The 27,635-nt window shown below is 52.7% G+C and overlaps 1 protein-coding gene across 2 annotated transcripts in view; it reads right to left on the bottom strand.

The window, feature by feature from the left end:
- The window catches only part of TTC7A (tetratricopeptide repeat domain 7A), a 135,038-nt gene that overhangs the window by 19,681 nt on the left and 87,722 nt on the right, over positions 1 to 27,635 (bottom strand). The window contains exons 15-18 of one of the 2 annotated variants that reach the window (XM_023223846.2): positions 26,827 to 26,987; positions 9,835 to 9,951; positions 6,286 to 6,383; positions 4,449 to 4,583 (exon numbers count right to left, since the gene is read on the bottom strand). In XM_023223846.2, coding sequence (XP_023079614.1) covers positions 4,449 to 4,583; positions 6,286 to 6,383; positions 9,835 to 9,951; positions 26,827 to 26,987 — 511 coding nt within the window. The remainder of the gene's footprint in view (positions 1 to 4,448; positions 4,584 to 6,285; positions 6,384 to 9,834; positions 9,952 to 26,826; positions 26,988 to 27,635) is intronic. The other variant, XM_023223847.3, reaches the window with a different exon arrangement.

Genomic DNA, 27,635 nt, shown 5'->3' with positions numbered 1-27,635 from the left:
TCACCGTGGCTAGCCTTGATCCTCAGTGGGGGCCGTTTTGGTGACCCAGAGGAAATAAGCATCAGTCGCTCAGAGCATATGGACGCCCAGGAAAAGGAAGGTGGGAGAGGGCAAGGGAGGAAGGAGAGTGAAGACCAAGGGGGCTAGAATGGAGAACGCCCAGGCCAACACAGAGAATCCAAAGGTCTGCAGGGAGTTCTCAGGTTGGTCTGAGATCCTCCATCCCTGGGACCCCGAGGGCACAAGGCAGTCAGGGGCTGCATGGGCCTGCTCTGAGTGGCCTCGCTGACTCAGGAAGCTGGGAGAAGGGAAGAAAAAGCTGGAGCTAGGGAAGAGGAGGACGTGGCAAGAAGGCACTGAATGAAGATAGGAGGGGGCAGGAAGGATGACAAAGAGTAGAGGAGCATGCAGGACCAAGGACGAGCGCCAGCTTCTCCCTGGACTATGGCTTCATCATAAACACCTGCTTCAGCCACAGTGCTGGCCACCCCACCCCAGCCCCCCAACTCTGCCCAGGAGACACCTGGGGTGGCCTCCAACTGCAGGCCAGGACACCAGCACCAGACCACAGGAGTCTGGCATCGGGGAGCTGAGACTCAGGCCAGCTTCCCCTAAACCTAGAGAAAGCCCAGAGCTGCCCATGAGCCCCTGGACCTCCAGGGCAGGGAACGCTCCCTACATGCGTCTCCCGCTCTGGTGCACTGTCAGCTCCCAGAGCCATGACCTGAGATCATGCGGGGTCATGGGGGATGAAGGGGTGGTTCTTGCTTTTAGGGAAAGCACCTCTCTCAACATTCAGATCCTGGAGCGTCTATGGGACTCTGTGCCTCTCTCACTTTCACACAGATCCGCTGCCCAACAGGCACTGCCCTGCAGCCTGTCTCTCAAGTGGGTACCATTCATCAGCTTCTCACACCGGACTAGAACTGGAAGGAGGCTTGAAGAAGAGAGGGGAGGAGGGCAAGAGATGAGAGAGGAAGGCTACGACAGTCCCTTTGAATTCAACCAAAGAGTGAATTCATCATGGAACTTACTGCCAAACAGATTGGGATGCAATTTATCTTGAACCAAACCAGGGGGATTAGCTCCTTCCAAAATGATCAAGACATCTTTTTCCCTTCCTGCAAATTTGCTGCAGCTGGTGGAGTCATTAGGCGGGTGGGAGGGGGTGGGGATGCTGATCGTATTCTTAGCCTGGGTCAGGCTGGGGAGGCGGTTTAGGGAGATCATTGCCCTGGTGATCTGGTCCTGGCAGCCCTCCATTCAACAGGTGCTTGGTAGATGCTTGCTAGTGATGATGGCAGCCAGGGGAGGGGAGAGGGCTCAGGGGGTGCAAATTACCCTGGAATTCTCTCATGCTTAGAATGAAAGAGCCAGGACACCTTCTCATGTTCGTTTCCTGGCTGTGGCGGCTATGCACCAGTCACCAGTCTATTCTCCCCTTCTTCTAGCAGGATAGATCCCCCCCCCTTTTTTTTTTGAGACAGGGTCTCACTCCCATTGCCCAGGCTGGCATGTGGTGGCACAGTCTCAGTTCACTGCAGCCTCAACTTCCCAGGCTCAAGTGATCCTCCCATCTCAGCCTCCAGAGTAGCTGGGACTACAGGCATGCACCACCATGCCCAGATAATTTTTTTTGTATTTTTAGTAGAGATGGGGTTTTACCATGTTGCCTGGGTTGGTCTTGAACTTCTGGGCTCAAGCCATCTGCCTGCCTCGGCCTCCCAAAGTGCTCGGATTACAGGCATGAGCCACTGTGCCCAGCCTGATGCCCTGACTTTTAATGGGACACCCAGAATAATGACATCTGCCAGAGCCCTCTGCAGTTAGAGGCAGTCAAATAACTAAGTTCTGGCCAATGGATCATGAGGGGAGGTGATGTGTGCCAAATCCAGGACATGTCCTTATAGGGAAAGGGGGTGCCTTTCTTCCTTGTTAATCGTTTGCCTTGAAATGTGAACGTGGCAGAGAGCCATCCTGGACCACACGGACGACAGTGATACCCTAGGGACAGAAGAGTCGCTGTCCCAGTCAAGGCTGTCATCTCTAAACTGTTACATGAGAAAGAAATAAGCATCCACCTTGTGCAAGACACTGCTATTTTGGATCTGTTCTTACATGCACCCACACTGGTCTCCTAATACTACACTGCCTGACCCTGACGTGGCGCCACTTTCAAAGCATTCAGATCTGTTCTCGGAGTTCTCTCCTGTGGAGTGAATACCTAAGATAACGACCAGAGAAGAAAGTCTCATGTGCAAATGATTGAAGGACGTGTGTTTCTACTGACATTCCCAAGTCTAATTACGGGCTTCAGGAGGGCCTTTAACCTTACTTGGAGTTACCAGAACATGCTAGTATCTCTAGTATACAGCAATACACAATCTGAAAACTGCAAGCAAGCTTGTGATGATGGTAGTAAACAAACAAGACAAATCAGGTCAGGCGCGGTGGCTCTTGCCTGTAATCCCAGCACTTTGGGAGGCCAAGGTGGGTGGATCACTTGAGGTGAGGAGTTCCAAACCAGTGTGGCCAACATGGTGAAACCCCGTCTCTACTAAAAACACACAAAAAATTAGCCAGGCACGGTGGCGCACACCTGTAGTCCCAGCACTTAGGAGGCTGAGGTGGGAGAATCACTTGAACCTGGGAGGTGGAGGTTGCAGTGAGCTGAGATTGCACCACTGCACTCCAGCCTGGGCCACAGAGTGAGACTCTGACTCAAAAAACCAACCAACCAACCAGCCAGCCAACCAACCAAAGAGAAAAACACCAACCCCCCAGCAAAAAAAAAATCAAGGCAAGTAATTCAAACAAAAGACCTGGGAGCTCCGGCACAGGAAACCCACAACTGCAGAATCTGATCACTGTGTTATGCTGCATTCCTTAAAGCTGGTGAAGCCCCCAGCATGGGTGCGAATCTGTGGGGGCTGGGGCTCCATGCGGCCCCTTGGAAGTTGGAAGTCATTATTTTAGTCTTAGAAGTCTTAGATGAAGTCATAGAAGTCTTAGAAGTCATTAGAAGTCTTAGAAGAAGACGGGAATCTTTGCTTAAGGCAAGGCCTTGTTTATTATTCCTCTGGATTTTTCAACATGCCTCTTCCTACTTAAGACCCAACAAGCTGACTGTGGAGCAAGTGTAGCCTCTGATCACCTCCAGCCTCCGAGGGCACCCTGAGCTGCTAACTGGGCAGTTTCTGCATTGTTAAACTGCTCCCATGTCTAGCCTTCCTGTGAATCCTGTCCAGTGTTTTTTGCAGATTCAGAACCTGCAGTGGGGAGAGTGGGGGCGTACTGCATACTAATGTGTCCGTATGTGAGGAACATGCAGTGGGAAACCTTAGATTCTCAGCTAACAAGCACATTCTGACTCTGACTTACCAAATCCCCATGTCCCAGTAACAGATCATCATTTCGGTTTCTTCTCCAACTCCCCCTAGGGACAACAGCGCACCCCCATGATGGGGAAGGAGCAGAGAGGAGGGTAATCAGAGAAAATGCAAGAGGTGCTCCTGGGCCCAGAACTTTGCTTGGGCAGCTCTAGGCCAAGGGGGTGTGTTGGCCTGGGGTACTTTAGGGGTCTGTTTAAGCCTATCCTCCTCCTCTGTGTTCTGCTGCCATTGTATTTCATTCAGGTACTTGTCATCTTTGGCCTTGGTTCTCTCTTTCCACTCTGATCCACCTCTCACACCACTGTCAGGGTAAATTTTCAAAACTCTTGGCAGCGAGTCCCTCCCGGGCATTCATCAGCTGGTGTTAGGACACTCACTGTCCATGGGGCCATGCTGCCTCTTCCTCCACCATGACTGCCATGGACCAGACAGAAGCCAAACACCTTTTGCTGAGCGCCTGTAATGGCCACCCTGACTGTGTCACACATTGGCTTGTTTCAGATCAGGGCTAGCCAGTTGTGGGCCGCCTTCAGAACCCAGGTCTGTGGGACTCTGGAGCCAGGCTTCCTGCAGCCTGCCTCCTCAACACTGGCTGGCCTTCAGACTGACTCCTGGTGGCAATGGTACCACTTAGTTACCAAGACGGACTGTCACCTGAATGGCAACCTCAAAGTTACCAGTCTTTCCTCCACCTTCAATGAATTCTAACCCCAGCCCTCTCTTTCTTGGGGCCTCCACACCTCCCCTCTCTGAGCTCTCTAGGGTTTGAAGCCCGTTTTTGAGACTGACACAACTGTCCATCTATGTGGCCTCTCAGGACCTCCAATCCTCTCATGTTTGGGTTTGCTGCCAGGGAAGCTCTCCCAGGCAGGGAGGTAGACACCATCTCCACTGGGCAGAGAAGGAGAACGCACACCCGGAGGTGAGGACTCCGTAACCCGCGTGGGCCTAGCAAGGAGTCCCCACCTCCCCACACTCCCTTCTCCAGGACAGGGTTCTGAGAGCATAGGTGGCCTGCAGACAGCCTGTGTGTGTCACTGGGACTAGGGCACTCACCAGCCTGCAGCCAGATCTGTTCCAGCGTGGTCCATAGCTGTATGGGGCCCTGCTTCAGGACCGAAGAGGGCATAGTCAGCTCTGACATGGCCTCCTCCAGCCGGGAGGCTGCGATGGATGAAGCCCGCCAGGATCCTGCAGAGCAAGAGGGCACGAGCTGAGCAGTGGTCAGAGGTCCACATGTTGCAGGCTCCTGGCGCAGTCATTGCCCAGCACCATGGGGAGACAGGGTACCCCAAAACAGGGTGGTGTGGCTGGGCAGCCAGAAAGCAGCTCACAGACCTACTAGGGAGGGTCCACTATGTCCTCTCACCCACAGCTGGGGAGGGAGCTCTTTGGAGGACAATCAGGCAGAGATCTCACTAGGAATCTATTCCTAGGAAAACAATAACGTCGACAAAGATGCTCTCTACGTGAACACAACAGAAATGACCTCAGTGTCCAACAATAGGGATTGATTAAAAATAAGTGGGGGTATAATCATCCCAGACTCTGCAGTCATTAAAATAACAAAGTACAAATACAGATATCAATGTAGAAAGATGTTCGCACTATATAGTTAGGTGAAAACAAGCAAGTTACAAAAGAACAGGATCACATTTTTATAAAAAAGAAATATGGGCATGGAAAAAAGTCTGAAAGGCCATTTATTAAGGTCTAAGTGGTGAAATTAGGAGTGATTTTTCTTTTCTTCCGTTGGCTATTTTCACTCTGTTTTCACAAGTGCATATTCTCATTTGTTTGTAGAAAGGTCCCCATTCAAGGCTGTGCTGAGAAGGACCCTTGGATAGCAGCTCAAGTCAGAATACTGCCCTCTGGAAAACCTCTCCCAGTGGCAGTTCTGGGTGACATGGGCTCCGGTTCAGGATACATAAGCTGTTGACATTTATAATTCCCATGCAGGTGAAATGTGAGCACTTTTTCTCTCTCTGTCACAGAGGCAATGAAGGCTCCAATAAACTCAGGAGACCTCAGGGCAAACCACGGATGACTTCAGTTTATGAGACATGTGTACGTGGAGTCCTAATAACTTTGTTCATGATTCTTCCCTCTTTAATTGCAAGGGAGCTACCATTCCCCCCTACCTTAACCATTCCCTCCTGGGAGACAGAAGCTCTGCATACAGCCATACACCCCTGAGATGTGCCTCTAAAGTCGGGTGCTAGGTTTGGCTTCTGAAATCAACTCTGTCACCTGACAACAAAGGTGCAACTTGGCTCGTGTCCACAGAAGTGGAAAAAAACAAGCAATTCCACTAAATTCAACTCCACTCACACTTTCTTTCCCATGACTAATTCTTGTGTTTTTGATGAAGGTGTTCTGCTTTAAGCAGGTCCTCAGTTGAAAAATGTAAGTCTGCAGTTCCTGAACTCATTTGAATTTCACAAGCCATGGGTTTCAGGATGAGTTTTTCCAACAAAGAGTCTGCTTTCAGCTTAGAATTGTAAAGAGTTCAGTTCATTCCTTTATATTTGACTTGATCTGCCGAGGACATTAGGTGGACTGTGGCCTCTGGCTTGAGCCTGAGGGGAAATGGTTTCTGTGCTCCACAGCCACCTTTCCAGCCAGGCTCCTCTTTCTTCACCCCCATGCAGGAGGCAGGGTTCCTCCCCTGCCCACCACCCACTGTGGGACCAGCAGCCAGCCCTTACCCAGAGCCAAGGTCAGCCCTAGAAGTTGCCCAAGGGTAGCTCCTTAGCACCTGGGCAGCAGCTGGCAAGGAGCCAGTGGTGGGCTTGGCCCGGCCAGGAGGTGCCCCTCTCCATGTTGGTGCTCTCAAGCTGGGAGCGTGAGCTGTAGGTCCATGCACACAGCTGCCCAAGGAGTTCATTCTTACCAGAGTCTGCATCATGGGCATCAGGCAAAGTCAGGTGCATGCCACTCTGCTTCTTCATGGTGAGGCCCTCACCGAGGCTACCATCCTTTTCCAGGCCTCTAGAAGGCAAAAGAAGGCCAGGGTCCGGTAAGGTAGAGGGCTAGCGTCACGGGGACTGACAGGGAGAATGGGACAGCCTCACTCCAGGCAGGCTCTGGGGCTGTGGGTTCGGGCCCAAAGACAGAGCTGAAGTCACCAATATCACTAGAGAGGCAGAAGGGCTCAACATAGGCAGCGTGCCACACAGGCTGAGGCCTGGAAACTCTCCCACCCTCCCTACTGTCTTCTCTGAAGTGGGTAAGGTCAGAAGCTCCCCAGGCCAGGGGTAGTAACATCTAGCAGAGTGCCAGGCAGAGAGTGGGGACGGTGGACTGACTGCCAAGGAAAGCCTGGTCTTGACAGGGCATCAGAAGTGCTGCAACCCCCAAACCCCTGTGGAAAAAGGGCCCAGATGCCACCCGCTGCCTCAGGCTTCCATTCCTTAGGCTGCCAGGGTGTCCCCAGAGGAGCCAGCAGAGGCCCTGGGGGTGGCAGATTAAACAGTCATGGAGATCCCATCTTGTCCCCCAACCCCTGTCCCCAATTTCCCAGATCCCTGCTGCTATACTGCTGGCAGGAGGAGGGGTTCCTCTTTTCACAGAGTGGGGGCTGGGGGGAACCAGGAAATAGCCTCCAGCTTAAGCCTGCCGTGGCCATCCCGGGGCACAAGCAGTCCCAGCCAGCACATTCCCACTGCCGAGGAAGCCCACAACCTTTGACCCTGTCGACTGGGGAAACTTAGAGAATAGAAGCAGAAGGCACAGGAAAGGAGGAGGCAGGACAAGAAGGTTTCTTTCCTTCAGAGAAGCACCAAGATGATGATCCCATAAAGAATACCAGGGGTGTCCTTGCCATCCTAACTCAGGCTCACATTGGCTTCAACTTGGGGCTGGGAATTTTAGTGGGCATCAGAGGAAACCATCTATAAAACCACAATGGCTCTGGGCTGGTTCCCTTCCTCTCCCACCCCTTCCCACTCCCAGGAGGCACAAAGTGTGGTGCAAAAAAGCCAGAGACAGGCCAGGCATGCTGGCTCATGCCCGTAATCCCAGACTTTGGGAAGCTGAGGCAGGAGGATCACCTGAGGGCAACAGTTCAACAACAGCTTGAAAAACACAGTGTGACCCCATCTCTACAAAAAATGTTTAAATTAACCAGACGTGGTGGTGAGTGCCTGTAGTTCCATCTATTTGGGAGGCTGAGGCAGGAAGATTGCTTAAGCCCAGGTGATAGAGGCTGCAGTGAGCTGTGATCATGCCACTGCACTCCAGCCTGGACAACAGGGTGAGATCCTGTCTCAGAAAAACAAAAACAATACAAAACAAAAAAAGCCAGAAACACTAGGTTGGAATCATGGGCCACCCTTCTCAGCTTTGTGACCTTTGGCAATGCTACTTGACCTTTCTAAGTGTTAGGTTTCTCATCTTGAAAACGATCGTGAGAATGTCCATCACACAAGGTGGTCATGGGGAGTAAATGAGACAATGTGGGCAGATCTAGTGCAGAGCTGGCGTGAAGCAGGCCTGGGTGCAGCTTCCCATCCTACTCTTTCTCCCATCCCGTGAAGGGGCCTTCCCTAGGGCTCCAGAAAGAGTCCATCTCCAGGACTACGCTTGGTTCTAGGCCAACATACAGCATGGTCCCTACCTTGAGGAACCTTACAGCCCAGATGGAGAGAAGGGACAGTTCAAGTTGAGCAATTAGCAAAAACCCACATGAGAGGGTTGAATGAAGCATTTTAGAGGCTGGGTGGTTGGTGGCTCCATGAAGGAGGGGTATCTGGACAGGGCCTGAGGGGCAATTAGAACATGAGACTAGCAGTGTGGCGCTGGCCCAGGCAAGAGCAGTGGAAGGTGTGGCTGATAGTGAAGGTCTGCTAGGCCAGACCTGCAGGCTGTGGTCTTAAACCTTGGCTACCCCAAACTAGATTTTATCCCCAGTGTAGGGCAGGGCTATCTGGACCAGAAGCCTGGATCCAATATCCTCCTGGCTTTCCCAGGAGATAGGGAGGATTCTTTTCTGAACTTGGGGCCACAGATCAGAAACCAGGGCTTGTAAAATCTAGTTTGGGGCAGCCAAGGAGAGGTACTTAGGGGCTTCCTGTTGTGACAAGCCCCAGCCCTGCAGTTCTGCTGTTCCAATGGAGGCACAGGCCAGGTCTTCAATGCTGGGAGACAAGGCTGCAGCTCAGAGGGGTCCCACCACGACTGACCACTTGGAGGAAGAGACAAGCAGTCATCCAGATAAGGATGCAGGAATAGAGCAGCCAGCTCCGGGGCAACCCCCTGTCAGGAGGGGAGCTGGGTTGTGCACCTGCTTGTGTGGCCACAGCCAGTGAGCAGGAGAAAAAGGTCATCGGAATGCAGGTCCCCTCACCCAGAGTGTGGCCCTCGGCCTCATGCATCCAGTTGCCAGGTGGCTTCACATTCCCATTCTGAAAAGTCCTTCAACCCCAGAATGTCCTTCTGGCAGCTTCCACCCACTGGCCCTGCTCTGCCCTGGTCTCCCAGGCCTGCAAAGTGAGGGCTGACTCTGCCCAAGGTGTTTTACTCCATCAGATTACCCTCCTCTGTAAATTTCACTGTTACAGACGTTCCTCTGGGGAGTCTGGAAGCCTTCTGGGCTCCCAGAGTCTCTGTGAAAACACAAATACACACCAGGCGGGTGTCCCCTGAGGCCTCGGGGAGATGACACAGCCAGCTATCTCAAAGAAGGACAAGAGGATCAGAAAGAGGCAGGGCCCCTGACCTGCAGGAGGCCCTCTTTCCCTTTGGGCCACACAGGCTAAGCCTAGGAGTCCCATTGGGTTTCAGCAAAGACTTTCTGCAGATTCAGCCTGGACAAGACTGCCCTGCTCTGGCCCATGAAAGACCCAGATCCCAGACCAGGGTCTCCAGCAGGAGACAGGAGGTATGAAGAGTGTGGGTGACTAGGGAAGAAGGGGTGGCCCTTCAGGACTCCACCTCCTCCTCCTCTTCTAGCCTCCAAATGGAATGAGGAAAGAAGTGACAGCCTCTATGAGCTGGAACTCAGGAGATCCAGGTTCAAGTCCCAGCACTACCACTTACCAGGCGAGTGATTCTGGTAAGCTATATATAAAGTCTCTGTGTCTGAGTTTCCTCACTGGGCTGGGAACAAAATCTGATAATGCATAAGCTATAAGCAGCTGAGGTATAAGATAAAGGAACAAGCCCAGCACCCAGCTCCAGCGCTCAAGAATGATTTCTCTTCCTTCTTACCACTCCTGAACCTCAATGTCCTACCCAGGGTCTCTATGTACTTCATAGAGGACTGTCAGGAGGTTCAAATTGGACTACGGATGTGAAAAGCTCCGTGGGCAAGAGGTTCCATGCTTTCATTCAACAGCCTCACTCTCCTCCCCATCTTGGCAGGCACGGTGGCCACCCAGCTGTGGACTGATGCCCTGGCAACCACCCTCTGGCAACCCAAGAGATAACGACGGCCACTCACCCCAGCTGGGAGAAGCTGTACAGGGTCTGCCACAGCCGCAGCATTTGTCTGCAGGTCACGAGGGCTTCCTGGGGGCCTTTCAGCGCCTGCTCCAGCTTCACCTTGGTGAACATCAGGCTGTGGGGAGGGAGCGGCCATCAGCACACCCCAGCGAGGGCCCACTTTCACCTGAGGATCCTGCCCCACCAGGACGGCCCCACATGCCCACCTCCCCAGCTCGCAGAAGGCAGAGTGCCATGAGGGCGGCAGCCTCTGCCAGGCCCTTGGACCACTTGCTTTCTCTCTGTGCCTCACTTTCTCCCCATCTTGCCTGCCAAAGCATGAAGCACTCCATGAAGCACTGTCAGTGCCCACACTGCTGATGCCCTGTGTCCCCTGACCACGTGCCATCCTGCCCATCTCTGAAGCACTGCCCTGTGAGGTCTTGCTCGGTTTGCTCTTCCTACCCACGTCCTCCACTAAGCAACGCCCTGTGCCTACTGAACGTGGGACCAGGCTTACACTCACATTCCCCACAGGGCCCAGCCTGGGACCTTGGAGAAAAGACCTGTCCAGACAGTGACTTAGAATCCATGAGTGAAGGTAGAGCAAGGAACTGGCAAGGAGGTCCCCTAAGGACAGAGCTCCACTTCCCACCTTGCCAGCCACAATAGTATAGGTGCCCAAGCAACACCTCCTAAGTGGAACTGCAAAGTTTGCTTCCTGACCCTGGAGATACACAAAGAAGGCGGTGTTATGCTTTATCAAAGGATTCTTTCTTGGATTTCCCAAAATAGCCAGCTCCCCTTATATAATCGATAGGATTAAAGTGACGTGAAACCCTTTTCAATCACCATTTAGGGACAGTTAACTGTGCAATGAGAGCAAGCAACTTCAGAATTTCTTTCGACCTGAAAACCTGAAGTCCTCTGAGGTAAGACCAGTGTGGGGAGTGGCCCTTAGAATGGTTGAGAAGAAGAGCTGGTCCCACCTGGAGGCAGGACCCCAGGAGGGGTGGCTGGCTCCCTCCCTCTGCCCTGGACACAGCAGGCACAGCCAGAATGCTTCTCACAGGCCAGTCACGACACTTGCTCATCAAGAGCTGGGGTGGAGCCCTGGAGGCCCTGCTGTGACTGGTGTTGGCCCTTCAGATGCTGGGGAGGTCTGGGGGTTCTGGAGGGGTCCAGGCAGTGGTTATATAGCAAAAATTGGAAGTCCAGCCATATTTTCACCTTGGTACCGCCAGCAGTACCAACACACACCAGCTGCGGAGAGTTTGAACCACCGAGGGCCAGACAGCAGCACCTCCCGCTTCTCGCCAGTGGTTGAGTAGTGAGGTCCTTTCTTCTCAACACCGCTGAGGAGCAAGACCACGGGACTGTCAGGCCCTGCACTTAAACACTGCCCGGTGGTTCTGCCAGCCCACCCGAGGGTAGTACACAGGCCTGCTCCATCGGAGGGTCCCCACCCAGACTGCGAAGGCTGCAGGCGCCACCTGGAGAGGCCAGGCCTGGCCCTGGCAGCTGCTCCTCTGATCTCTCTCAGTTGGGCCTCCGCCCCTGAGACCTGGGCTCCCAGCTTCATAAAGCCCTCTGATGTCCTTATTCTCTGCCTGTCTTTCCACACTTTGTCTCTTAGATTGCAACTTGGTAGAGAATGAAGAGGGTGGAATTTGCCCCAGGATCTTCAGAAGAGGGGATTTCTAGACAAGAATTTTTTTTCCTCACTGCATCCCCCAAATGCCTTTCCTGACCCTGTACATAGGTTGCCCCTCAGATACCACCTCTTCTCTTCATTTTCATCCATCCCAAGCCTGGCTTTAAATCCCACCTCTCCCAATTCTTAGGATGCCCCGCACCCGTCTTGGAACATAACTAATGACCACCTGGCTTGCCTATCAGGTCCCAAGGGCAGAAACTGGGATTCCCTTAGCATGCACTGCACAGACCCGAGTGCACAGTCAGCACAGGACATAGCCCTGAATAGGAATGACCCCAGTGGGCAACTGCTGGGGACAACTGGTCCTGCCACTGTACTCTCCTTCCCCAGGTTTGCAAAGGATCCAGCACTCCACAAGTATCAGGGGCCTCTGCTTTCAGGAATATGAAGAAGAAAACACAATGGCTGCCTTCGAGACAACAATTAGAGCACTATAAATGACACATTGACCAGAGAATCAAGGGCTGTATTTTTGGATCAGACTCAGTGCAGGGGAAGAAACAGGAAAGGGATCTTACTGGAGCTGGTGTTTGGTGAAAAGTCGGGTGGAGTGGGATTTGGCTGGGAGCTGGGGAGAGAGAAGAGGCTGGGGTGTGGAAGGTGGGGCAGCTGGTTGCAGCAGTAGGTGTCAGTGAGGTGGGAAAGCCCCTCCCTCAGACAGCCAAGTCCCCTGGGCTGGGCTGATTCCTGGGGACAGCTCCCTGGGCAGGCCAGCCCTGCTGCTGCATTCCCCGGGCCCTCTGCAGGCATTGCCTCTTCAGCACGCTTCTCTCTGCCAGAGCTTCCTTCTCACTTTCTTCATCTTTGAGGGCCGGAATGGGTCTAGGGCAGACCCGACCACACCATGTGCCTGGCAAAGAAGTGGCTGAAAACTGAGCTGGCATCACAGTAAGTTCTACCAAAGGCAGGCTGTACCTTCGCAGCTGCTGACATTCCATTAGCATGAGTGGCCCAGAGCGGATTTTCTCAACCCAACCGCATCCTTTCTGGGCTGGGGCAAGTGCTCCACCAGTCACTCTGGTCTGATCTTTCACTCCAGGATCCTGGGAGGATCCAGATTTGTTCCTGAGATTTCCTCGGGCTGGCAGGTGAGCGCTGCCAGAGGGATTTTCCTCCACAAAGAGCCCTGTCCCGTGGTCCTCACCTTCTGTGCCTCTGTGTGGCCTTCACAGCCTTCCTGCTCTGGCTCTACCCTCCCTTCCTGCCATGCTCCCCATGACCTTGGGCGCTGGTACACTGAGCACATGGGTATTAGCAGCTCCCTGAACCTCGGAATAGGCTCCCGGACTCATCGTGCTGTGCTTGTGCTGTAGCCTCTGCTGAGGTCACCCTTCCCCCTCTGATACCCAGCCAGCTCCTAACCAGATGTCACCCTCTGGCTTTCTGTGTCCCCATGGGGGCTGTGCACACCCCCACCCTGATGTCAGGATGTGGTTATCTGCGCCTCTGCTGGCTTGCCTCTAGTTCACTGCAGAACTTTCTCCCATTCCCAACAGGGATCAGCAAACAACTCCACTCCCTCAGAAGGGAGCTGCTCAGCTGCTCTTCTAAGTAGCACAGGCCCCTCTCCATCCTGTCTACTGCAACAGGTAGCTGCTGCCCACTCACCCACCTATCAATGCTTAGCCCATCTCTTCAGGAAGCAGGAAGCCTGGCGGAGCCCTGGCATGCCGTCAGGGCTGGTGGGTGACATTCTGGGGCCCTCACAGCCAGGAGGAATCGAAGCTGTGGCCACAGCCTCATCAGAACGCTGTGACTCCTGTGCGAAGCTGAGGGGAGGCTGCTGGCAGTTGGGGCTGGGGATAGAGTAGGCAAGCCTGGGCTCCCCTTCCCCTCGCTTATCTGTCTTATAAACCAACTGAGCCTAAAACACCACTTAAATAAAGGATTCTGAGACTAAAAAAACTATTTCAATCCCACGGCTCCAGCCCTCCTCCAAGATGTCCCTATGTGATCACACTGTCCTTCTCTGAATGTCTGGCACTGTGTTCCATTAGCACTTAATTACATTATACATATATATATATACTTGGGGCTCAGGACACACCACCCTAAAATATGACTGTTTGAGACCAGAATATGCCACCCCAAAATATACTTTGGCATATTTTGAGTTAGTTATTCCAAGAAACTGCAGACACAGAAGTAGCTCTGAAAAGCTGCCCTTTTATAAAACAAATTTCCTTTTTTTTTTTTTTTTTTTTTTTTAAAGAGACAGGGTCTGGCTCTGCTGCCCAGGCAGAGTGCAGTGACGTGATCGTAGCTCATTGCAGCCTTGATCTCCTGGGCTCAAGCAATCTTCCTGCCTCAGCCTCCTGAGTAGTTAGGACTAACAGGCATGGGCCACCACACCCAGCTAATTTTTTAATTTTTTGTGAGACGGGGTCTCACTATGTTGCCTAGGCTGGTCTCAAACTCCTGGGCTCAAATGATTCTCCTGTCTCAACCTCCCAAAGCACTGGGATTACAGGCATGAGCCACACTGCCTGGCCTAGAAACTTCCATCTCTCAGGGAAATCCACATTAGCAAAAGTATCTATAAAGAAGAGGGCTGCTCCTGACAACTTCTATCTTCTGAGAGATTTTTATCTGCATAACAAGAGAATCTTTATTCATCGTCTCCTCTCTGTCACCCTCCTTTAACTTGTCTCTACCACCCATAGGAACCTCAACCCCCTTTTCCTTTCTGTAGCTCCAGATGCTATTAAGCTTCAATCATCTGGTCTTTCTTCGAATCTCATATTCAGTGGGACTTCCGTGCATATGTATATAATTAAACACATTTTTTTCTCCCATTAATCTGTCATGTCAATTTAATTCATAGCCCAGTCAAAGCCCTCCTCCCTAGAAGGGTGGAGGGAAACCATTTTCCATTTCCCTACTATGTATATAATCTTTTTTTTGCCATCTAGGCTTAAGAGTTTAATAATAAACTCATATCAAGCTTTTTTTTTGAGACGGAGTTTTGCTCTTGTTGCCCAGGCTGGAATGCAATGGTGCAATCTTGGCTCACTGCAACCTCTGCCTCCCAGGTTCAAGCAATTCTCCTGCCTCAGCCTCCTGAGCAGCTGAGATTACAGGCATATAACACCAGGCCCCGGCTAATTTTTTGTATTTTAGTAGAGATGGGGTTTCTGCATGTTGGTCAGGCTATTCTTGAACTCCCGACCTCAGGTGATCCACCCACCTTGGCCTCCCAAAGTGCTGGGATTACAGGTGTGAGCCACCGCACCTGGCATTTCAAGCATTTTAAATGTCAGACATTCTAGAATCAGTGTGCAGCCAGCCTGGCCTATAGATGGTGAAACCACCGTTTATCTTGTCCTGTGCCTCATCGTGCGTCCCCAACTGCTCTGCAAGTGCCTGCAGGCAGGGCCCCGCTGCCCTTCCCCAGCGCCTGGCGCAGTGCTGAGCACACAGTATCTGCCTAGTCCTGGAGCCTGTTACTTGCTTCCCCATAGCTGCAGTGTGGGCCGGACTCCCACAGCTGACAAGCAGAGCGCTGGCCAATTCCATTCCAAACTGTCCAGAAGCAAAGTTTTCCCCCCTGTGAAAGCAGGACCTGGGGAGGAACAGTGGGCTCCAGATGTGGAAGCTTCCGGCTCCTCCTGACTGGGGTGGGGGTGGAGGGCCTCCATTCCAGGAGACAGTCAGTGGACAAGGCCAAAGAGTATCACTGAGGAGAGTCTCTGTGATCGAAATGCCTGAATACTGAAATCCAGCAGCTTTCAACATTTATGCCGTCCAATAAGAGCCATTCCAGAAGAGCAATGGTCACAGTACTGTCCTCAAGCCCCACACTGTGTCGTTACTCAAAGTGAATACACATTGGCCCAGGAATCAGAAACCCAAGCCAAAGTCCCAGCTCTGTGGTCACCCAGCTGGGCATGTCACAGGTCCCACACCTGTACAATAGGAGTAAAGTCACCTGTCCCACGAACTCCCACCAGGCTGAACTGTGATGACCTCTCAGCAGCAGCTGCATTCAGCTCTCCAGCACACAGGGAAGGGACTCCTGCTTTGAAGCTGCAGGCCGGCCAGATCCCAAAAAGCAAGTTTCCAGGCCAGGTGCCTCTGAAGGCTCCCAGAAAGCCCCGAGCTTCTTGGCCTGTTCAACTAGGCCCTTCACTCCTAGGACCTAAGACAGGCTTATGACAGGAAGAGGATGAAAGGAGATGTATAAAGCTACAGGAACTGGGCTCTGGGCAAAGCATCCTCGCTGTGACCCCTCTTGCAAGCATTTTCCTGTTTTAAGCTGTGGAAGCCCATGTGAAGTAAACACTGAGGTCTTTTAAGGCCAAACGCCTCTGCCATGCCATCAGCATCCAAGGATGATATGAAAGTGAGTGTTCTCTCTGGAAAAGGGGAAGGAGCGTGGGTCAGTGTAAACACTCCCAAGTGCTTGGTCACACTGCTGGGGCTAGGGAAGGATGGCTGGGTACCCATTCCTGGTACTCTCTGCAGGCCCATCCAAGCCATGTGGCACACAGGCCCTGGTCGGGGTGGGGAGCCCAGTGCAGACATAAGCCCTCTCTTTACGTGCTTACACCCTCGTCAGGATGCTGCCAGAGCCTTTGGTAGACCACACCGGCCACCCCACACCCAGGCTCAGTGCTCCCTCACCCACCATCCTAACCGCTGGGACCTGCCGACTCCCATGTCATCTGCAAGCGTGATGCAGCATCCAGTGGCACAGAAAAGCACTCAGGTGACCTGACAGAGCCAGCCCCTGTTGAACCATGGGACATCTCAGCCCACGGGATCTGTATGTCGAGGGCAGCCCTGATTCTGTGGAGGAAGACCGAGACCAGTGAGGCTGGTGTCTCTGTTCCCCGTTAGAAAATGGCTGTGCCACAGGCCACCAGCTCTGCCAATCTCCCCAATCGCTCCAGCGTGGGCTGATGATGGAGGTTCCCAGGAGAATGCTGGCATCTGCCTCCTCTTCCTCCTTTTCTTTCTAACCTCGCCTGGCCTGCACTCCTAGGGCAGGATCATGCTGCTAATTATTTGTTGGAAGGATTAAGACTTGGCGCTGTTCCCATATGAGGCAAAGACAAACAGTTTCTTCCCACTGCTATAAAGAGATCTGAGGGTGAGACCCTTAGTATGGCTTTTCCAAAAACGAAAAAAAAAAAAAAAAAAAAAAAAGTTATCCTGTAAATAGGGGATATTTTTGTGGTGTCTCTGGCTAAGCAAAGAATAGTCCTGGGGTCAGAGGTCATCTCCATCGCCTTACCTGGGGGCACCAATCCTCACCCTTCCTGTGGCCCTGGCTGCTCACCCCAGCACACCACTCTTGGTGGTGGTGGAAGTTGGCAGAGCAGAGCCGGCTGCAGGGAAACACACAGGCTGTGTGGGCAGCAAGCACGACGGGTCCACATTTTTACTTTCATGTTCCTGAAAGTAACTCCCTGTAGTTACTCAGCACCTGCAATGAACACTTGAACACAGTAACCACCATGTACACGAGGGAGCCACTTCCCCGTTGAGACATGGCCTTTAGCATCAGATGATGTGGGTATACTTCCAGGCTCTGTTGCTTCCTAGAAGTGCCTTCACCTCTGATGGTGCCTATTCATTTGCAAGGCAGGACAGTCATGGTACTGCCCAGGAGGGTTGCTGGGAGGACTAAAGGAAAGAGAGCCTGTGCCTGGCGCATGTCACCCCTCAAGAGAGGTTAGCTGTCATTCTCAGTCATCTTTGCTGTTGTCAGACCTGTCTTCCTGCAAGATCCTTCCTTCATCTGGGTGGGGACTAGGTCTTTCTTATCTTTGTATCCTTGGTGCCTGCTCTCATATCACTCAACAAATTGGTGAAGAACGGAAGAGGAAAGTTGAGTCACGAGGGCTCACCAAGGCCTGGAACACTGTAGGTGTTCCCAGGATCCAAGCAGCTCCAAGGAAGTAAAGCTGCAGGGTGTCCCTGAAACTCTCCATTCTTCTGGGTCCTACTGGTCCCATGTGTGTTCACTGGGCCCTGGGCAGCTCTTCCGGATCCCTCTGGCTCCTGGCCATTCTGGGAACCCTCTGTGTGTCGGGGGTGGCGGTAGAGGGGATGGGGGGGGGCGGTGGGCGGGAAGTGGCAGGAATGCATAGAAAGGCGTATTATCTCTTAAAAGGACAGTAATTAGTAATTGCAGCTGATGGCTGTGCTGAGCTGTTTTAATGAAGAGTTCTATTTTTATAGAAAACACATAATTGAGTGAAAAAGCAGGCTATTCTCTGAGTCAGGAGGCCATGCCTCTGGAAAGTCTAATTCCTTGGCCAGGAGGCCAGAGCCTGTATAGTAAATGGGCCCCAGCCCGGGCTGCACCAAGTTGGACTCAGTGGTGACAAGCAGGGTCCAAGTCTGATGACCAAAGTGTCCCTCCTTGAAGCAATGTGACCTTGGGCAAGTTACAGATCCTCAGTTTCTTTCCTTCCTTCCTTTCTTTCTTCCTTCCTTCCTTCTTTCCCTTCCCCCCCTCTTTTTTTTTGAGATGGAGTCTCGCTCTGTTGCCCAAGCTGGAGTGCAGTGGCATGATCTCGGCTCACTGCAATCTCCGCCTCCTGGGTTCAAGTGATTCTCCTGCCTCAGCCTCCTGAGTAGCTGGGACAACAGGCATGCGCCACCACGCCCCGCTAATTTTTTTAAAATTTATTTTTAGTAGAGACGGGGTTTCACTATATTGGTCATGCTGGTCCAAACTCCTGATCTCAAATTATCCGCCCGCCTCGGCATCCTAAAGTGCTGGGATTACAGGCATGAGCAACAGCGCCAAGCCTAGAGTTTCAGTTTCTTATCTGTAAAATGAGAATGACAGCATCTATTTACCCTGAGGACTGCTGCAGGACATCATGCACATAAAAGGCCCAGCAGGGGCTGGCACTTCAGAAAGGGTTCAATCCAAGTTTGCCCAAACTTTCATTCTCAGTCCCCCAGCCCCCATTACGTGCAGGTGCTTACTTAAGTCCTCTGTGCCTCTGTTTCCTTATCCATAAAATGGGAATCATGACAGTTTCTATCCCTCTTAGGGTGCTGAGAGGATTACAGAGCTAATGCAGCAAGGTGCTCACAGCAGTGCCCGGCAGGAGCCAGCACTGAGTGCATCATTGTTATTGAAGCTCTCGGAGTTCAAGTATACCAGGGTGGTCCTGCCAATCAGCCGGCATGGGTTCTAGCCTCTGCTCCACCACTCATCAGCAACGTGATCTTGAGCTATCATCTAACTTTCACATTAGTTTCTTCATCTTCAAAACAGGGGTGCTATATAGACTAAAAAACAAAGCAACCAAACCAAAACAACCAAACTGGGTGAGGGGTGTGACAGCACTCTGGCTGTGAGATCCCCAAATCCCCCACACGGTTCTCTTCCTTCCAAAAAACAAAACAGCTCCCATTGTCTAGCAGCTGGAGGGTCCACTGGAGTGTGTTTTGTGCTTAGTGGGGGTTTCCCTACCATGGGGGTAGCAGGCAGAGGAGAGGCCAGTCTCTGCCCCAAAGGTACTTCTAAACTCAGACAAGACATCCAACGCATTAGGAAACACAAGAACTACAGAATCTGGTACTCAGTTGAGTGGTTCAGCTTTGAAGTACAGGGGCTACGGGGACAAAGTGGACCTGAGGGGGTCCTCTGAAGATGGGCAGGAAGGGCAGAAACAAAGGCCTGTAGTGGGAGAGAGGGGCCAGCCTGCCCCTCCCCCCCATTCAGGTGTGATCACCCAGACTCTGGCCAGGGTCTGGGTGATCTAGGTCTGTGCTGAGTGATCTAGTGGGGGCGGGGATGTGCTGAGTGATCTAGGTCTCCCAGACACATGGTCTCTCACCCATGTTAAATCCAACACATGCTCAGGACCTTTTTAAAGAGACAGTTCTGTCACCCAAGCTGGAGTGTAGTGGTGTGATCACAGCTCACTGCAGCCTCAACTTCCTAGGCTCAACTGATCCTCTCACCCCAGCCTCCCAAGTAGTTGGGACTACAGGTGTGTGACACCACGCCTGGTTAATTTTTAAAATTTTTTGTACAGATGAGGTCTTGCTATGTTGCCAGGGTTGTTCTCAAACTCCTAGCTTCAAGTGATCTTCCTGCCTTGGCCTCCCAAAGCCACTGTGCCCAGCCTAGAAGGTACGATTTTTAAAAGGACTCTAACAGGCCTTACCCTCCCTGAAAGGGGGAGGGCCACAGTCAGCCCCGGTTTTATTACCTTCCCAGAGACTAATCCCTAACACAGAAGGGACATTTTTTAGCAGCTCTTCTTAACCCTAAAACTATTTATTCTTCCTTGGGTCTAGAGGATTAGACTGACCCATGTCCTCTAATCTTCTAAGGCTCATGATGATCTTCCACCTCTTAATGAATTCATTTAACCTGATCTCACTTTGAAGCTTTAAAAATCAACAGCCTCAAAAGCTTTGGTTTCCTGAAGTTAGCGCCTCCTTACTTCAAAGACTGTCCCTGACCTGGTGAAGGACCCCAGGGCTGCTCTGAGAGCAGCCTGCCCCTACCCTGCAGCTGGCCACAGGGTTACACAGCATTCTTATCTGTTTCTGGGCTGACACAACTGGCCTTCAGGTCTCGGCTTCCCTCCCTGCAGCTATCTCCAGCTATCCTGAGAGGATCCCCAAACACAAATTCTTGATCTTGAAAGACTTAAATGTAAACCACACAGAGCCTTTTCATGGCCATTCAAGGGTGGAAGAACTTCCCAAAAGAAGACCCTTAGGTCTTCTTACCTTAGGAACAAAGGCAGGTTCCCAGCCAGGGCTGAGACACAACGAAGCAAATGCCTTGGTCTCTCTGCCCTGTGTCAGACCTCCAGGGACCTAAAGATCTCCCACTGCAAAGGGGAGGTCAGCTCTGCTTTGTGGGCATGGGCCTTCTCCCAGGGGCAAAAAGGCTTTGTCTTGGGGCTGGGCCTCTCCTGCTACAGAGAACCATGTGACCTGGGCCGCAACTCCTGCCTCCAGCCCCTGCTGCAAGCAGGGAGAGCAACAAGTACCAGAAGGAAAGGGTTACCACCACTTTGGAAAACAAAGCCTGAAAATATCTATGTTCCTTCCTTTTTCCTTTCTTTCCTCTCTTCCCCAGACAAACAAAAAGACCTGTGTCATCTACCCTAGAAGTCTGAATGCAGGCAGACCACTAACTGGAGAATGATGACCATTCTCTTTCACCTACACATGTCACACAGAGCGAGGTCACAGAGGTTCTCATGGGCCAGCCCACGAAGGGAAATGCTGAATGTCAACTCAGCTTACCTAATGAGGAACTGACCTTTGGGGAAGGATCTGGTGCTGCCAGTGATGATGACCGGCTTAACACTTCCCTCTGCCACGTGGCCTGCAAGGTTCCCCCATGGCTGGTGTCCTCCTCAGGGGCTGTGGCAGCCAAACGTGTTTAATGAACCCAGCAAAGTGATAAACTATGTTTGTGTTAATACCTTTGATTTCAGCCCCTCGCTGGAGTGTTGGGATGCTTAGCATCCTTTTGATATACTACAAGTCCTTAATAAGGACAATCAAATAAACACGCTGGGTTTAAGTCAGAAATGTTAACAGAAGCCCCGGGACTCATCCCCCTGCTCAGTGGAATGGACCACGAGAAATATATCACACGTACCACCTGAAAAAAACATGAGGTATGCCAGGTAGATCTCAGGGGTGCCCTTGAGCTCCAACGTTAGCCTTAGCTAGAGTCAGCCAAAGTATGGCTCCAGCTAACGCCCGGTTATCAGCTCTAACAGTTTCCAAACAGTCTAGGTTTCCTGAGCTGAAGGCTGTGTGGTTCCATTTGTTTACAGGCACATGCTCTGGCTTGTTGGGAGGCCCATACAACAAGGGCTTGTTGGGAGGCCCTTCCCCTGTACTGGGGAAGGTCTCCCGGGCTCTGAAAGCTTCCCCCAGGACTTTCCAAGTCCCCTGAGACCAGTACCGGGTCAGCAGAAACTCCCAAGCGGACCTACCACCACCAACGGAGGTTTGGGAGCTGGGAGGAGGTGACCTTGCCCACTGTGGAGAGGGGAAGGGGAAATTGTTTGTTCTTCCCTTGACCTATGTATGGCCTGGGCTTTCAAAACCACCCTGGCAGACTACCAGACCTGGGACGGGAGCCGTGACTGACAGGCTGGTTATTGGAAAGCTCCCATCATGAGCCGAGGAACTTTGTTTGGTTACTATGGTGACCTTCACTACAAGCGGCCTGACTAAAGCCCAAGGAATTTGTTACCTAAAACCATCGCCCCACGGAGCCCATGGCTTCAGAAAGGACGCTTATCAGTGGCCTGTTCCCCTTCACCCCATATTCCTGCCCCTCCCTGGTAGGGCCTCCCAGCTGCCTCTCATATCCAAAACGAGAAGAAAGGACTCGCAAAGGCATCTCTGCCAAGCGTGCACGGGACCTTTCGCATTCCGCGGCTTGGCCCGGAACCCAGGCTTGGATAGGGAGCTGCTGCCCCCTGAGGCCCCCTGTGGGCCTGGCCTCTTGGCCGGGGACAGCCCAGCCGGCACATGTGTCCAGGGCTTAGTCAGAAGCCCACAGGATTTCAGGAAGCTGCTTGGGGTGTCTGGTTCCCACCGTGAGAGGTTTATGCTGTCCCTGTGGGGCTGTCTCTGCCTCATCATGTTTTTTGCCTTTTTAAACCCAAGCTCCACTAACTAAAGGTCATCCCACAGCACAGAAATCAAGATCCTCTTCGCTTTGCTTTCTAACCTGAATTCAGAAGGCTTTTCAAAAGTTCGACTCCATGAAAGCTGGGTTTTCTCCGGAAGCCTAGAGTCTGCCTATATGGGAGTGGTGACTTCTTGTGCAGTCAAGGAGCTCACTAACCTTTCCGCAGAGCTTCCTTCCTTGCCTCTGTCAGGGCCCAGTCTCGGCTGCCTGCACCTCCTGGCCTATCTGGCCTTCCCCAGGCACTGCCGCCCTTGGGACCCAGGATACAGCCTGATGCTGTTGGTGGGCAGCCTCCCCTCCCCTCCATACTGCCACCTTTCAAACACGGCTGTCCATCGACTGTGTGCCCTCTCCTGAGTCTCACAATAAACCTCACAAGCCAAGGAAGACAGAGCAGGTGTCCGTCTTCTGGCAGATGAGCAAACAGAGGCAAGGGGAAGAGGAGTGAGTTGCTGCAGGTGGCACAGGCCAGTGACAGACATGACTCAAGGGCTGGGACCTCACTGTGGCTCTCACACAAGGACCAGCTCACACGGACAGGGGTCCATTCCCCCACCAGTTTCCTCCCCTGTGGCAGGCCTCCCTGAAAGTGGTGAAACAGGCAAAGCCCATGCCCAGCACGAGCCAGCTTCTGCCATTCCTGAAGCAGGCTCTGGGATCCCGTGCACGGATGGCCTCTAACACTGATGGCTGAAAGGAGACGCCTCTAATAGGCTTCAGGCACTGGGACAGCCCTCTATAAGGTGCCTTTAAGTGTCCTGTGGATACAGACCTTGCTGGGGACGATGAGGTCAGGACAAAGGGAGTTTGGTTTTTGTTGTTTTGTTGCAGTGATATTTACCAGACGGGTTGTTTAATTAACTGCCTTGGCAACAGCTGGAACCACAAAAGGCTTCTCCTCAAATGCAGAGAGCAGCTGAGGAAGCATGGTGCAGTGTCAATCGAAGAGCAATGACATTTTTCAGTGATCCCTGACCTGTAATGGACTCAGTGACATTTCCTGCTAATCCATGAGTTTCTATGCTCCGAGGTTTCATCTGTGGCGAATAGCATTGACTGACTTACAAAGAGACAACGGTCATACCCTGTGGTCACTCACCAAGGTTTGGCGGTAGGTGGATTTCTCCGCCCCACCCCAGCCGTACAGATAGTATTATGTCTCTATAAATGGTATATAGAGACACAATTTCTTTTTTTCTTAAAACAACAGAGATTTATTTTCTTACAATTCTGGAGGCCAAAAGTCCCTGTAATTTTTTCCCCCCAATTAGTTTTGCAGCCTTTTAGGGCCAGCTGGATCAAAACAGAGCTCCTCGGGATCCTGGAGGTGAGGAGCTCATGGTGGCTCAAGACAAAGAACCTACTGCTGCTTCCCCCCAGCCCCACAGCCCTGTACAAGCAGACTGAGGAAAGTGAGGCACTACTGGGGGTGGGGCCTGCAGATCCCCAAATGCTCCATAGCACAGTACTCTACAGTGAGTGACAGGTTGTAGAAGAACCTTCAGAATCCCTCAGGGCATGGAACTCAATGCTTTCCTCTGACCTCAGAGCTGACTCCCTCCTGCGGCCCCTAGGCCCCACCCTCCACAGCTCCTGAAGCCCTTGCAGTCGCTCTGTGATGTCTGCATGGGTGAGTTGTTCCCAAGGCAGAGGTTCCTGCCTGCAAACACTGCTGTCCAGGAAGCTCCCTGCAAGCCTTGGGGAAGCACCCGAGACAGGGGTACAGTTACCCTGCATGTTGACAAACAGCAGTCTGCACCAGGGCTCCTCAACCTTTTTTGAGGTTGGGCTCCCTTTGAGAATCTGCTGAAAGCCATTTCCATGGACTCAGGCTCACATGCACAAAATGTCATAGTTCAGGTCCAGGGGTTCTTGGAGACCCAGATGTCCACCCTTGGGCCACCTGGGGGCAGTCACCAACCTCAAGGCAACCCCTGACCAAGGACACTGTCAGTGAGTGGCACACTTCCTGGGGAAGGAGTCGGCACCTGAGTGAGCGTGGGAGGAAGGGAAGGGTGGAAAGTGCGTGTGTCGAGGCAGGGCAGCAGCGGGGGCACACATACTGCCCACAGGGCAACGGACAGCTTCCTAGCCCAGTCCAAGAGCCTGGGAAGATGAAGGCAGGAGGTACTCCTGGCGTGACAGTCAAGAAAGCTGATGGGGAGACAGACCCCATTTTCTGCCACACCTCACACAGCCTGGGCTGCAGCCAGATTTCCAAAAAAGGGAGTTAGCCTCCCCAGAGCAGGCCAGGGGAGCTGCTTTAGCCTGGTAGAAAGCAATCAGTTCAGAAGTCAGCAAGAGATGCTGAGTGGTGAGATGCCAGGTGCTGGGATGGAGGGGCCCCCTCAGCTGGAACTGGGCAGGTGTGAATCACCTTCCTTGGCTCCATCAGAGCAGCGGTGCTCCCACCTGCATCACAGTCTCAGTTTCCAAGTAAGATTTCATTAGGAAATTGTGATGCCGAGCTGAGCCAGGCCTCTTGCTTCTCCTGTGCTCCACAGACCCAGGGTGGACAAAGAGCCCTTTCCTTTCCCCAGCCTAGGATTCTAAGTCTTTCTGCTTGGCCATTTCAGTTTCCAGTGAAGCCTAACTGAAGTGGAAACACACATACGCACGCAGGCCAGCAGCAGTGGGTCAGACCCTGCCAGAGAAGTGTGAGGATGGAGCTGGGATCAAAGTAAGGCACTGGCACTAGGAGTGGGGAACCTACATCTTTTGTGCATTTTCACTAAAAATAAAATGTTCTTACCTCGTATTACTGTATTGTACTTGGGATTAATGAGACAAGGTAACTAATCCCTTGTCCACCCATACTGTTTTCTCTGTGTTAGGATTTCCTAAGCTACTGGCCTTTGGGGGTGAAGTGACTGGAATTTTAGTAGTCTCTCTCTCTCTTTTTTTTTTTTTTTTTGAGACCTAGTCTCGCTCTGTGGCCCACGCTGGAGTGCAGTGGTGCGATCTCGGCTCACTGCAACCTCCGCCGCCCGGGTTCAAGTGATTCTCCTGCCTCAGTCTCCTGAGTAGCCGGGATTACACGCACCTGCCATCATGCCCAGCTAATTTTTGTATTTTTATTAGAGATAGGGTTTCACCATGTTGGCCAGGTTGGTCTTGAACTCCTGACCTCGGGTGATCCACATGCCTCGGCCTCCCAAAGTGCTGGGATTACAGGCGTGAGCCACTGCGCCTGGCCTTTTGTAGTCTCTTGAATGCTGCTGGGGTAAGGCTCAGAACCAGGGCCAGCCACGAACACAAAAGACAGGCTGTGTCAAGGTGGCCATTCTGCTGACACCTGGCTGTGAGCAGCGGGGACCTGCCTAGGCCAGGATGGAGGGGGAATGGGCGGGGCAGGGGTCAGTGTGGACTAGGGGAAGCAGGGCAAGCAGGGCAAGGCTCAGGGGTCTTGGGGCTGCAGACCAGGCTGACCAGCAGGATGAACACCTGTCCTTGGCCTTGGTCACTGGGGCTCCCACTGCCACTCCCAAAGCACCTTTCTTTAGCTTTGGGGAGGAGGAAGCCACCAACAGCAGTGCTCGGCATGCTGGCAAAGGCCACAAGCAGAACTATTTGCTGTCGTCTGAAGGAGGCCAAGGATGCAGGAAAACCTGAACCCACCCCTGTGGTCAGCCCTGCCTCTGATGGGCTGGGGATGGACAGAGGTGAAAGCCCAGTGACGGGAACCTCCCTAGGCTGGGACCACTGAAGCTTCCCTTCATCACCCAGCAATTTTTTCCTAATCCTTTGTGAACCTATTTACACAGCATGAGTCACCTATCAGGGCAGCCAGGACTCTAGCTTCTTCCTTGCTGTCTGCAGGGGACAGCCTTGGGCTGGTTCTAAATCACCTTCCTTCAGGCCCTAAGGTGGAACAGGGGAAGTGGGTTACTCAGAGGTCCCTAATCTGGGATCACAGGACTCTGAGAAACAAAGCCTGTTACACTCAGTGTCACCTGCCCTTAAGGGCAGAAGGCAGAAATCAAAAGATGACTCCCCCTTGCTCCCCCGACAGAGCACCACATCCTCCCACCTCAGTTGGCCCAGCATGGCCTTGTTCCCAATGTCCTGGCTGGGTGGCAGCAGGTCCTCTGTGTCCCACCACCACTTAGGCCAAGTGCAACTTAAACCTTGCTCCAAGAAGTGGGGCATCTGGCTGATGCAGTAAATGAGGGAGGTGGGGAGATATGAAGGAGCAGGATCACCTTGGAGGGCCGTAACCCCTGTCTCCAGCTGCCAGCCTAGCTGGTGTTAGAATCCCACCCTTGGCTGGCTGTGTTAGGGCTATGATTAACTTACACAAGTTAGTTTCATTCTGAGGCTCATGCAGAGCCCAGGGCAGACAGAAGCAGCCCAAACACATGCATTCAAGCAGTCTCCCCTGTGGCCCATGCAGACCCCACCTCATGGGGGCTGAGGAGTAGCACATGCACCCTATTCCCCACCAGGCACCTCCTGGTGCAGAGCGCCACAGCTATCTGCTGACCCCACCTGTCCTCACCCCTCTGTCTCTCCACCAGGGATTGTGCATGCAGCAGGTGCTTACCCCATGTGTGCTGGCTGGCTCCATGGCAGGGCAGGTGTGCATGGGCACCTGCTGAAGAGGCCAGCCAGCTCCCCCACTGCCAGAGTGTTCTCAGGGCACTTACTTAAAGTTCTCAGGGTGCTCGGTGATGGCCATGTTGACAACATCCAGGGCATGCTGGTGGTGCTTCTGTGCAGAGAAGAGCAGTGCCAGCAGATGGAGGGCGTGGGCATCATCCTTGCATACCTTCAGGGCCTCCTGCAGCTGCTCTATGGCGCTGGAGATCTGTCGAAAGAACCCACCAGCTTAGTGCCCTTCCCTAGGCACATGCTGCCCTGGGACTCAGAAGCCAGGTGCCAGTCAACAAAGGCACCCACACTCAACTCAAGGGGGCCCCAGGCACTGGGGGCAGGGATGCTGCTGTGAGAAAACACCTGCCCCAGATGGCCTGGCACAGAGGGGTCTGCTGTCACACTCAGGAATAAAGAGGAGCAGGTTTGTGGTGTGGCACAAAGGACCAGGGCAGCCACCAGGAAGTACTTCCTAAATGGGAGGAGTGGGAGCCACAGGGCAAGGCAGCCACGTGTGGAAACGTCACCCTGGAGTTCTACTGATGTGTCAGGAGACCCTGCTTTCCAGGGTGAGATGATGTAAACGGGGTGCTCCAGGTAGGGGGTGCAGCTTGACCACAGGAAGGGAAGTGTGCAGAGGCAAGTGCCTAGAAGACGAGGAGACTGGCCTCTAACATGGGCACAGTGGGAATCTGGGACTAGAATCCAGATTCTAGTCTTGTGTTTTATTTTCAATTCAACAAATATTTATTAAGCCTGGTTCTGGACAGGTGGGATGAGGCCAGATTATGCAGGGTCAGGAAAGCCATACTCGAAGGGTCTGGATTTGGATGTGGCCTCAGGAAAGCCTTTCCTTCATGTG

The sequence above is a fragment of the Piliocolobus tephrosceles genome, chromosome 15 (assembly GCF_002776525.5).
Source record: "Piliocolobus tephrosceles isolate RC106 chromosome 15, ASM277652v3, whole genome shotgun sequence".
Classification (NCBI taxonomy): domain Eukaryota; kingdom Metazoa; phylum Chordata; class Mammalia; order Primates; family Cercopithecidae; genus Piliocolobus; species Piliocolobus tephrosceles.
This window is presented reverse-complemented; position numbering and strand designations above follow the sequence as displayed.